This window comes from Hemicordylus capensis, chromosome 2 (assembly GCF_027244095.1).
Source record: "Hemicordylus capensis ecotype Gifberg chromosome 2, rHemCap1.1.pri, whole genome shotgun sequence".
Classification (NCBI taxonomy): Eukaryota; Metazoa; Chordata; class Lepidosauria; order Squamata; family Cordylidae; genus Hemicordylus; species Hemicordylus capensis.
Genome location: NC_069658.1, coordinates 313,977,574 through 313,990,572, shown reverse-complemented (window position 1 = coordinate 313,990,572; position 12,999 = coordinate 313,977,574). Strand labels below are relative to the sequence as shown.

General features: G+C 40.7%; 1 protein-coding gene across 11 annotated transcripts in view; it reads right to left on the bottom strand.

Annotated features, from left to right (window-relative positions):
• Positions 1-12,999, bottom strand: part of RAF1 (Raf-1 proto-oncogene, serine/threonine kinase) — a 70,762-nt gene that overhangs the window by 25,362 nt on the left and 32,401 nt on the right. For 9 of the 11 annotated variants that reach the window (XM_053300250.1, XM_053300249.1, XM_053300256.1 and 6 more), the window contains 4 exons: positions 8,834-9,063; positions 7,243-7,355; positions 5,871-5,973; positions 1,333-1,490 (listed from right to left, as the gene is read on the bottom strand). In XM_053300250.1, coding sequence (XP_053156225.1) covers positions 1,333-1,490; positions 5,871-5,973; positions 7,243-7,355; positions 8,834-9,040 — 581 coding nt within the window. In that variant the 5' untranslated portion in view covers positions 9,041-9,063. Of the gene's footprint in view, positions 1-1,332; positions 1,491-5,870; positions 5,974-7,242; positions 7,356-8,833; positions 9,064-12,999 lie in introns of those variants that run through there. The other 2 variants (XM_053300259.1, XM_053300260.1) reach the window with 1 other exon arrangement.

The following is a 12,999-nucleotide window of genomic DNA, read 5'->3' as shown; positions in this document are numbered from 1 at the left end:
ATCAACTTGACAAGAAGCAAGGAGATTGCAAGCCAAATTGGAAGCCAGTGCCCAAACCAGTCAGAATAGGGAAAACAGCCCGCCAAAATGGCACTCAGAACGCTCCAACTTGGAACGGGGTTGTTCTGTTCTGAGCTCGAAACAGGCCCTTTATTGGAAGGGCATTCTGTTCCGAGTTCAGAACGTCCTGCATATCCCTACTAAGTTCAAGGTAATGTTTGAACTACTGTATTTATTTAAATATCGCAATGGTTAAATCTTTTAAAAAATAGAAATAAAAATGAGTGGTCACACAACACAACAAATATTGTGTTGTGTGTTACCAAATCCTGATCTTTTTCCAGGAATGCAAAAGGGAAATGGGATTGTACTTGGGAGTATGCTAGTTATCCTTCATACAATACCAGTTAGATTGCCTTATGTGCCCCACACAAGGTTATGCTTTAACAAGGACATTAACTTAAACACTACTTCAGTGAACACACACAGGGCAACCGCAGGTGCCAATGACTGCGATTTCCTATAGGACCACCTCATGCTTCTAGGCAGAAACATACCAGAAATTTCAATTTTGCGACCGCAACAATGGGTACAAGGGCAAAATATTCCATACATATCTGGGGGGAGCAGGGGAGGGATTCATCCCCTAGTCCCCACTCAGCAAGTAATTTCAGGAAATTATCACTGTCACAAGACACATGGCAAGGAACCACTAAGCATGATAGGATATCTGTGCAGGTTAAAAACAAAACACACACACACACACACACACATTCACTCCTTCACAATACATTCCCTTTAGAAGCACCCTCCAGGTGCATGAGAAACAAACAGGAAGCAGACGCAGCTATAGGTACAATGAAGGCATTGCACAACTGCCACCAACTCAGTAGTAGATATATCATAGTTCCTATATTTAATGTTCCCTTAGACACAGATATCAGACTTGTACCAGAGCAAGAAAAGGTGCAACAGTGGCCATCTTAACTAAAAAAGAGAGAGAATCAAGTTGTAAGCTTAGTTAAGGAAAATGCCTTGAACCTCCAAGGAGGATTCTGCACTATTCACAAAGAACTTCTGAGGAAATCAGTTATCGGCTGGACAGTCATCCCTATTGCTTATTATAAGCCTGACAAACACCTCGAAACAACAGTATTGCTATGTAAATTGGATAGGAACAAAAGCTGTTCCAACTGGCTCTTCTTCTTCTTCTTTAAAGAAAATTATTAAAATTTAAGCATTTGCATGTTACAGGATCAGCCTCACTTTACACTGAAAGAATTGCATGTATCCCAGGTAATTAGTTACTTCCTTTGGTTAAGAAGTCCTTACAAGAGTTGCCGGATATTGCTCCAGTCCACACACATGGTTGGAACTTTAGTGCTGCAGTGTTCATGGAATTTATAACCACAGGTTTGACACCGGAATCCATTTAGTAAGAACTTCTGGCAGATGTCACAGTATGCAAGTTTTAGAAATGTCTTCCGTGCCTAGAAAACAACAATTGCATAGTTTTATTACCATGTATGTTGCTAATTGTGCAGAGGTGCCCCTGATTTTTTATGTAAATTTGCATGAGGCAAAATCAAAATAATTTAAAAAATATATTTCACATTAACACAAAACATTCACATTTTAAGCATTTTAAATACCTACCTCTTGCAACTTCGGGGTGGGGGTGGTAATCATATCAATATTTTGCAGCAAAAAAGTCTTGAGACACCTTGAAGACTATAATACTTATAGAAGCTTACTGTTTCTCTATCTTCTTAGCTGCGTACGTGTGCACCCCAGCCAACAAGGGCTAGAGCTTCATGATCTGCTGCTTATGCCTCTTATTACAAATAAGGAGGTTTACAATGCTGCAATGCCTTCCCTGGACCCCTTAGCGATGGACAGCTACAGGTCAATCTCCACTCTCCCTTGGTTGGGCAAGGTGATTGAGAGGGTGGTGGCTGACCAGCTCCAGGCAGCCCTGGAAGAAACTGATTATCTAGACCCATTTCAAACTGGCTTTAGAACGGGCTATGGAGTTGAGACAGCCTTGGTCGGCCTGATGGATGACCTTTACCGGGGAATCGACAGAGGGAGTGTGACTGTGCTGGTTCTTCTGGATCTCTCGGCGGCGTTCGATACCATCGACCATGGTATCCTTCTGGATCGTCTGGGGGAGTTGGGGATAGGGGGCACTGCTTTGCAGTGGTTCCGTTCCTATCTCTTGGGCAGATTCTAGATGGTGGAGCTTGGTGACAGTTGCTCCTCAAAACGGGAGCTGTTATATGGAGTCCCTCAGGGCTCCATTCTGTCACCAATGCTTTTTAACATCTACATGAAACCGCTGGGTGAGGTCATCAGGAGGTTTGGTGCTGGGTGTTATCAGTATGCTGATGGCACCCAAATCTACTTCTCCTTTTCATCTCCAGGAAATGGCATTCATTCTCTAAATGCCTGCCTACAAGCAGTAATGGGCTGGATGAGGGAGAAAAAATTGAAGCTGAATCCAAGCAAGACGGAGGTGCTCATTGTGAGGGCTCAGAATCTGAGGAGTGAGTTAGATCTCCCTGTGCTGGATGGGGTTACACTCCCCCAGAAGGAGCAGGTGCGTAGCTTGGGAGTACTCCTGGACCCAGGCCTCACCCTGGTATCTCAGGTGGAGGCCATGGCCAGGAGTGCTTTCTATCAGCTCCGGCTGATTCGACAGCTGCGCCCATTCCTCAAAGAGGATGACCTCAAAACAGTGGTGCATCAGCTGGTAACCTCCTGGCTTGACTATTGCAATGCGCTCTACGTGGGGCTGCCTTTGTACGTAGTCTGGAAACTTCAGTTAGTTCAGAATGCGGCAGCCAGATTGGTCTCTGGGGCAACCCGGAGAGACCATATGATGCCTGTTTTAAAACAGTTACACTGGCTGCCAATATGTTTCCGGGCAAAATACAAAGTGCTGGTTATTACCTTTAAAGCCCTGAACGGCTTGGGTCCAAGATATCTTAGAGAGCGCCTTCTTTTACATGATCCCCACCACACGTTAAGGTCATCTGGGGAGGTCCGTCTCCAGTTGTCACCGGTTCGTTTGGTGACGACTCAGAGGCGGGCCTTCTCTGTAGCTGCTCCTGGACTGTGGAATGCACTCCCAGCGGAAATTCATAATCTTGATTCTTTACTGTCCTTCAAGAGAGCCCTTAAAACCTATCTGTTTGGTCTGGCCTTTCAGGGTTTTTAATCAGTTTTAATTGTTTTAATACCTGGTTTTCAAGGTTTTAATTGTTTTGATAGTTTAATTGTTTTTTAAGTTGTTTTAAATTGGTATTTATATTTGTATCTCTGTTTTAATTGTTTTTAATGTTTTCTGTTTTAATTGTAAACCGCCCTGAGCCATTTCGGAAGGGCAGTATATAAATCAAATAAATAAACAAACAAACAAACAAACAAAACCACGTGTTTGTCAGAACATCCAATCTTACAAACAGCAAACATTAAAGATTTAATTCCTGCACCTAATGGAGGCTATTCTAATTACATCTGCATACAATCACCTGCCCTTGATCTCAAGTCTGTTACTAACTGCAGCCTTTTGGGCATTTCTTTAGTGCCTCACTTTGTCTCTTTGCCACCCACCCCCCACCTGTCTTTTGTTTAACATCTGACCTTAAGAGACTTCTGGAGAACTAGAAAGGTTGCTCACTACTTTATGGCATTTTACTTGGTCCCAATAAAGATGCCACATACTTTGAGTTTGTTTGATTTTTTCCTAATGGAACAACATCAGAACGCTACCTACAACAGAGTTTTTATTTTCAGTTGCATTGACATTGACACAGCAAGCCCTGACATTTTGGGTGAGGTAAACGAGCAGTTTTGGAAGCAGCAAGTGCAGTTCAGAGACATACTCTAGATCAAATAGTCCTCTAGCCCAGGGGTCATCAACCTTTAAAAAAAAACAAAAAAAAAAAAACCCCAAACAAACCACCAAGTATACCCCTTCTATCTCAAAGCTTCAGCTCAAGTATCCCATATGAGCAGCCAAAAATTGTGACACAGGACAAGTAAAGAAGAGGACGACCAGCAGCAAGGTGGATGGACTTGATTACAACAGCAATGACTGCACCACTGAGAGATCTTAAAGGCCAAGTTGAAGACAGATCATCCTGGAGAGAATCTATCTATGTGGTTGCTAAGAGTCGACACCGACTTGACAGCACTCAATCAATCAATCAATCAATCAGGCTTCCAAGTACCCGTGGTTGGAAACCCCTGCTTAAGCCAATCAGATAACTACATTTAGACCTCAGTTCACTGGGATAAGAGAGTGATTTCAAATTCCTTCTCCAAACTCATTTTCACCTGTAAACCTTAACCCACCCCTGAAATTAAGTACATTTGATCACTTTGTTATCCTTGCTTCTCCCTTCTCTGTCTTTTTATGTTCCACACAGTTGAAATTTAGATTTGGGACAGGTTTTTTTCTTTGGCTTGTTAAACAAAAAGGCAACATGTATAGTGATGGCATCATATTAAGCAACTTAATCCTTCCCATGCATGCTTGCAATAACTGCTTCATACAGGGTAAGTAACCAAGGTGATCTCTAAAGCAAGATTCCATGTGTGTGGTTTGCAGTCCTAGTTTGGGCATCATGACAGACTGGTTTGACAAACCAAGAAGTCTTCTATGAAGCAGAGAGTATCGTTCCTATTCCATGGTTTGTTGCATCACAAATGTGATTTTTGAAATGGGCTTTAGTGTGCCTGATGCCAATAGAGAGCTTGACTATATTGCACCAGGACAGAGAAGGCGGACTGGATGAGAATATATGGCAAGTGCCCGCAGAGTTCCCAGTCACTGCAATGGCCTGGTGATTGTGCATGTGTGTGCGGTGGAGGGGGAGCGGAATGGAAGTCAACAAGACTCTACCAAGCTCCACTGTCATAAGTAAATGCTGCATCCAGCTAGGATGGATTATGCCCTAAACTGCTTTTTTATTATAATCTTCAAAACCATGTTTGCCTCCTTTGACTTATACAGACTATGCATATTTAAGCAAAGATAACATTTTAAAGATGTGATGCCAAAAGCAGACAAAGGGCTAGGTCAAATATGCATCCTAATCACTTGATGACTCCAGCAAGGTGTATGGTGACTGCATGAATGCATCACAGTCGACTTCCACAGAAACAGCTTTCACATCTTATTCACATTCTTGTTAAATATAGAAATTGAATGAATGAATGAATGAATGAATGAAGACTGTTCAAAACTGTAAGACATCAAGTGATGTAGAGAGGTAGGGGTGAGGGGTTAACTGTAAAAGGGATTATTGAGTAAGATTTCTGGAGTAATGTTAAATATCAACAAAACAAAAATATTTTGTATTCAAAAAGTAATCAAGTAATGTAAACTCATTTATGAACTAGTCCTAGTCAAGAGAGGAATGCAATAGGTTAGAACAGGTTCAGATTACATAATTATATTTGATGTACAAAAATATAATTGAAGGTGGGATTATAATCATAGCTCATTTGAAAAATTTAAAAAGTAGACACATGACATCAACCTAAAAAATTTTTTATATTCAATCCCATGAGTAACACCCAAACGCCTATTGACAAAGGGGCTCACCAAAAAAGTTAACATTTTAACAGTCCCTAAAAATATGATGTGCTCGCAACCAAGCTGTTGATTTCTTGACCAGATTAGAAAGCTAAGAAAAGAAATACTACAATGATCTGTTTTACATGCTTTTTTTGGAGGAAAGAGCATCAGGGACGCCCAAGGTGCACTATCATTCCTAATAAGAAGTCTGTCTGCAGGGACCCCAAGTGGCATTTCACAGTCTTCTACAAAAGCAAAAGTCCAATTCAGAAGATAAACATACAAAGTTGTGTGTTGTGAGTGGAACATGATCAAGGAAGTCCACTTGAAGTTCCTCTCCAATCAAGGATGCAGCATCTGTACCCCAATCCAATCGTGCTTTTTTACTGCAAAAGGAGAAAACACACAAAAACTCTTACTATGCTGTATGTGTTCACTCTCCAAAGAAGTTCTCTTAAGAATCAGTAATATTTTCGTTCTCATTTAGAATCTTGAGTGGCAAAACTATTATAAGGTGTATAATCACATACATTTTAAAAAATAAATCAGAGCATTCAAAAAGCGCCAAGCTCTGTAGAAACCAAAATACTAGTGGAATGCTTCATGATATGGGAGCTGTATAATGGATTTGAGTCCTGAAGTTATTTGGCATTAACACAGATCCAAGTGTGAAAATCCACAAATGATTGTTCCATGATAGTGTCTTAACGCAGCAGCATTCAGCACAAGCCTTCAGAAGTGTGAAGTCAATAAGTTACCTTCACTCCCTCAGTTTGTTAAAGAATCATTTGGTATTTAAAAAATGGCATACCTGGTCCTATTTAAAAAGCAAAGGCATAACCAAAGTGAGGGTCATGGCCTAACTGTCAAAAGGTTTCACACATGCAACCTGAACACAGAAGAGTCCACAGCTTCCACATATTATTATTATTTTACATTTATATCCTGCTCTTCCTTCAAGGAGCCCAGAGCGGTGTACTACATACTTGAGTTTCTCTTTCACAACAACCCTGTGAAGTAGGTTAGGCTGAGAGAGAAGTGACTGGCCCAGAGTCACCCAGCTAGTTTCAAGGCTGAATGGGGATTTGAACTCGGGTCTCCCCGGTCCTAGTCCAGCACTCTAACCAATACACCACGCTGGCTCTCAAAGTACAAGGCTGATATTTCTGAAATGACAAATGTTTAGGTTCATTTCCTTCACATTACAAATATTAGAATCAGCAACACAATTCACCTGTGGCATGCAACCAAGTTAACCACTTTGCATTCCCACAACTATAGGTCAGTGACAGAGAACATGTTTTGCATCCAGAAGGTCCCAGGTTCGTTCCCTGCCATCTCCAGATGGGCTGAGAAAAAAACCCATCTGAAACCTTGGAGAGCCAGTGCCAGACAATATAAACCAAAGGTCTGACTCTCCACCAGGCAGCTTCCTATAGGACAATTAGCATATGCTGAACTTTCTTCCACTAGAATGTATGGGATCCTGAAGTGTCTAATTTTTCTGTATTATGCCCTTTATGATTTTACACTCTTTAATAACATTACAACAAATGTGTAATGTTTCTAATTTGGCACTGAATGTTTGAAAGAAAGCAGAAAATGGGAAGGAGTTGTATGAATGGTTTTGTTCAACTTGATATTCCAAGTCTTACCCTTTGTTTTCATTAAGCAATCTAAAAACAGCACAGCACTCTGGCTGCAGACCTCGGACTTTGAGGGCTTTCATGAGACAATCATTAAGACTCATTCCATCACGCACATTCACCTGTTAATTAAAAATAATTATTATAGTTAAAAGACATGAGAAAAGTAGTTTTGAAACATCGTTCAGCTATACAATTATAGTTTCTGTAAATCAGACTCAGGTGGATCCACACAAGCATGTTTTTCAGATGACTGCAAGATCTACACAAAGAGGCTGTTCTTACCATCAGCCGAAACCAGGCTAGGCAAGCCAAGCCTGGTCTTTACTGATCGTAAGAACTGCCAGGAGCCGCACGGCTCCCAGCAACAACCCCACAGAGGCCAGCCTCTTAAATGAGGTTAAGAGAGCAAGTGCTCTTTTAACCCCTTTTTAAAAATCATTTGCCAGCCTCAGCTGCTTGGGAGACTGTGGGGCTTCCGGCCAACATCAGGGGGTGCCCATAATGCTCCATGCACTAGCACTGGGCATTATGGCAGTTCTGGTGGGCAGGGAGATGCTCCCAGCCCCCCGACCCTCCATGCTGCCTGAGGAGGCAGCTCCATGTCTGGGCATGCAATCCCCACATCCAGACTTTTCAAGAGTATCACCTGTGGGTGAGGTAAGCTTTTGAAGGCTTCCTCCCCTCACCCCTTTTAGCCCTTTCTCTGATCATGAGAAAGGGCTCAGTATTTAGGCTGACAACTTAAAATTTCCATCATAAAAATTTCCATTATAAAATTTCCATTTCCATTATGGACTGCTGCACATAAGTGCTGCAAGTCTCTTAACCATGATGGAAAGAACAAGACTGGACTATTTTCTATGCAAATTCCTCCCCTCACTACCCTTGTTCGCCTTAGTTAGGTTTTTTAGTTTTACATCTACACAGCTACCAACCATGGTTAAGGCAAACCATTGTTAAGGCAAACAAGGAACCTGATGAAGGAATTTGAGTGGGAGAGAGAAGCAGATTGGTAAATGAGTCCGCTTCTAATCTCTTTATCATTATTAAGTGAAAGCACTGTTATATCTGCCTTGTGCATATGCAGCAGGTCCAACTAAACTTATGTGTAAGTGGTATCTGCTAATGAAGACAGAAGGTTGTAAAACTGGCTTGTCAAATGCTTGTCAAAACAGAATCCATGAGCCAATATGTGTGCTACTAAGTCTAACCAGGTTATCTTAATTTCATTATGCCAATACAACTTTGCAAACCTTTAAAAGCATACATCAACCATGTATACTGTCACTAGCAAGTCAAAATTTAAAAAAATGTATTTTCTGGCTTATTCTAACTTATCATTCAAAAAGCATTCACCAGCAGAGGCCCATTCATCAGACACAGGATCACACATTCAGTGAAGTGACACTAGTCTTACTGCTCTTTGCAAATTATGTATGTATTGGGTCAACATGTTGAATAAAACATCACTTATCCATCTTGAAGCCTCTACACTGAAACCTTTTTAGTTTACCGGAGCACTGGGACGTTTATGCGCTGGGAGGGGGGAGAACCACAGCCAATCTTTCATCTTGCACAAAACAAGGAAGAGACTCACCACTGTGCGTTGCTTGTTAGGCAAGAAAACACGAATGGTATTGCTTGTTTTGGAGGAATCCGAAAGTTTCCCATCATCAGATGCTCTACGTTGATAGCCAAACTGCTGGACAATAGTAGGTGAAATACAGCTGGATCCATTGAAGACAGAATCCTTTAATCCAATTCCATCACTAAAAGCCTTCCAAGCACCCTGAATTTGCTCCATTGAAGCGGTTTAAGCAATAAGCCCTTAAAAACAAAAATATACAAAACATTCTGAGGACAAGTCTCTTAAGGGCAGAATCCAAACAGTTTTTGATTATTTTAATATAAAGGCAACATTTGTAACACCAAGAAATGTGCCAATGAATTTTAATTCTTCTTACAGAAGACAAGAACACTGAAACAGCTGTGTGCTTATTTTGTTTTTGTGGATCTTCATATACACAGAGGTACCTACATTTCTGCATGGTGCAGCCATGCAGTACGGTAAGGAGAAGTGTATATTTTGGAAATAACACCACAATGCATAGAACAGTCAAAGCAGAAGCATTCACTCTTAATAGCAAATGACATGCCAAGCCCAAACCCAATATATTTTCTCTAGCCTACCAAAGAAGCAGACTGGGCAAACATTTTAGATTATTAAAAAGATCACCTTATGGATCTCCACATTTTTAAGACTTTTAGGAAAAACACAATAAGGACTGGAAAGGTGAGCTAAAGTTAGAATAAACGGGAAAGGGACCACTACAGAGCTCTGAGACAGTAACGGAGGAAGGTGGAGGAAAAAGCAGCCTGCAAATGTGGTCCGAAGTACAGGGCAGGGCTGTTGGAAAACTCGATTTAGGATGTACAGGTCACATTTCAAATGCTCAAAGTGCTTCATTATATTCTCTGTAATCCATAACATCCAGGCCTAACTCCATTAGAAAACAGATGAGAAAAGGGGGATATAGTTAGGCTAGTGATTTCCCTAAAGCTACACCAGCACTGTGAAGGCATACCACTGAAGCCTAATTCTCACACAGCAGTAAGTTCATTCATATTGTACCTCCTCTGGTGGGGACTCATATTTGAATGTTGGTCCAAAACATAGGAAGCCGCCATATACTGAGTCAGACCATTAATCTATCTAGCTCAGTATTGTCTACCAAGACTGGCAGCAGCTTCTCCAAGGTTGCAGGCAGAAATCTCTCTCAGCTCTATCTTGGAGATGCCAGGGAGGGAACTTGAAACCTCCTGCTGTCCCCAGAGCGGCTCTATCACCTGAGGGGAATATCTCACAGTGCTCACACATCAAGTCTCCGATTCATATGCAGCCAGGGCAGACCCTGTTTAGCTAAGGGGACAAGTCATGCTTGCTACCACAAGACCAGCTCTTCTCTCCAAACAAATCAAGAACACCCTGAACACAGAAAAATAAAAATAAAGAATAGAGGAAAAATTGGAGGGAAAAGACAGGAAGAAAGGTTCTAATCTAGCTTTTCTTCAACATCCCACTTTTCTATAGGCAAGGTTTTGTTTTTGTTTGGAGGTAAATTCAGTAATATGAGCCTTTACCTGCAGCATGAAGTGATATACTGAGCAGAGTCACCTTTTAAGTGGTTACTCTCATATGTAGCAGGGGAAAGGGCAATAGTCCCTATCCAAACACAGCACCCCTCCAGTGGTCATTGCTGATGTCTATCTTGTGTTTCTTTTCAGATTCAGAGCCCTTTGAAGACTATGAACTTTTTTTCTTTTTTCTAAGTAAACCACTTTGAGAAAATTGCTGAAAAGTAGTATATAAATATTCATAATAATAAATATAGTACAGACAAAAGGTTCGCCGCATTGAGAACAAGACTCATATGTTCATCTTTTTACGTGCATTGAGTAGTCTATTGGCACAGTTCTTTAAGAGTATAATTTTGCAGATTAAAATGAAGCAAGTACACTATAAGAATATATTCAAGACTGAATAAGTTATCAAAAATTTCCCTTCATTATCTTTATACAAGAAGAAAATCATACCATCTTAAATTTTTTATTATTATTGTTGTTAAATTTATACCCTGCCTTTCATTAAGAAACTCTGAAAATTTGTAACGGGACAAAGTAGTTCTCAAAAGCATTTTGACTTACCAAAGTCATGTGTATCCTACATTAGTTTGTGAAGTGTGCTAACTAGATTAGAAAATGTCACCTGTGTGCTTGTAGCCCTTGCCAGTATCAATAATTCTACAAGTCAACAGGGGTGACAAACACAATACTTTGAACTGTCAGTTCTCACCACTTTACTTACCAGAGAAAGCTAGAGAGGTAGAACATTATCTGAAAACAAATGCTGACGTTGGTATTATTACATGTGTGAACATAATCAGTTAATGTGTCTTGATAGTGTATGAATAGGGATAACAACTGAAGCGGACTTTCTTAACCACAGCTCAACAAGTCCATTTTCATGAAAGAATTTGAAGAAGTGCATCAACAGTATTAGAACATTAATGACATTAGATAGGACAACTACAGGTGAAACTCGGAAAATTAGAATATCATGCAAAAGTCCATTAATTTCAGTAATGCAAATTAAAAGGTGAAACTGATATATGAGAAAGACGCATTACATGCAAAGCGAGATAAGTCAAGCCTTAATTTGTTATAATTGTGATGATCATGGCGTACACCTCATGAAAACCCCAAATCCACAATCTCAGAAAATTACCAAGAAGACAAGGATTGAAGAATAGAACAATATCGGACCTCTGAAAAGTATAAGCATGCATATGTATTCAGTACTTGGTTTGGGCCCCTTTTGCAGCAATTACTGCCTCAATGCGGCGTGGCATGGATGCTATCAGCCTGTGGCACTGATGAGGTATTGTGGAAGACCAGGATGCTTCATTAGCGGCCTTCAGCAATTCTGCATTGTTTGGTCTCATGTCTCTCATCCTTCTCTTGGCAATGCCCCATAGATTCTCTATGGGGTCAGGTCAGGCGAGTTTGCTGGCCAATCAAGCACAGTACACTGTCTATTTTTCAGAGGTCAGATATTGTTCTATTCTTCAATCCTTGTCTTCTTGGTTCCATGTAATATTCTAATTTTCTGAGATTGTGGATTTGGGGTTTTCATGAGCTGTACGCCATGATCATCACAATTATAACAAATTAAGGCTTATCTCGCTTTGCATGTAATGCGTCTGTCTCATATATCAGTTTCACCTTTTAATTTGCATTACTGAAATTAATGGACTTTTGCACGATATTCTAATTTTCCGAGTTTCACCTGTACATGCCTTATTCCATGCTTCAGTGAGTGAAGGATGTGTGGAAGCAAGCATAGGTCTGCCTCTTCAACAGGCACTTGTAAGTCATTTTCAACATTGCTTGCCTGTCCACCACAGAATTTCAGAGCTGGAGAAGGTCCATTTTCGTGGAGAAGGCCACTCAATGCGTTTCACTGGCCGTGTTTACAGACTGCTCCTGGACAAAGTGTTTTAGAGCATCCTGAAGCAATCTTTTATTCTCAACGGATGCCCCAAACTGATCCATCTGTACAGGAAGTTTTGTGCTTGGAGTTACTGATGTCACTGGCAGAGGTTTCACTGTGGTTCTTCTCTCTCACTCTGCATTTTTTACTGATATGGTCAGGTAACTATCAAACACGAAGTCAACATGGCTGAATGTGCAGACACTGTTTGCATGAATAAGTATTGCGTGAAAAAAACTCTAAATGTGAAACTGTCTTTATCAAAGTTGAAGTCAGTGCTTTCAAGCTTTAATTCTAAACTAAGTTCTTACTTGACAGGTTTGATAGTAGCACAATGGTCCAGCAAGGAAAGGCAGTAAAGTTAGATCATAGCATAATATTTCTGACATCATCACTTCTCTTTCTCTAGCTATGTTGAGGATCCTTTGAGCGTGGGCTAGTTCTTTGATCTGATTTGATAAGCCAGCATGGGATGATTCATATGGATGTTTGTTGAAAGATCCAAAAGTTTTGAAATTGGGGAGCTTCTGCTTCTTAATTGGAGCTGATAGTGGTTTTGATCACATCAGATACTTTTCCTCTCTAAATTTTCTGTACTCTTCTTCCCCTTCTATACAAAATCCAAGGAGTCTTTGGGAAACAGACAGTGGAACAGATTCATTAGTAAATAGGTTGTGAAGCCTTACTTCACCTCCACTGGAATAAGGGTTCTC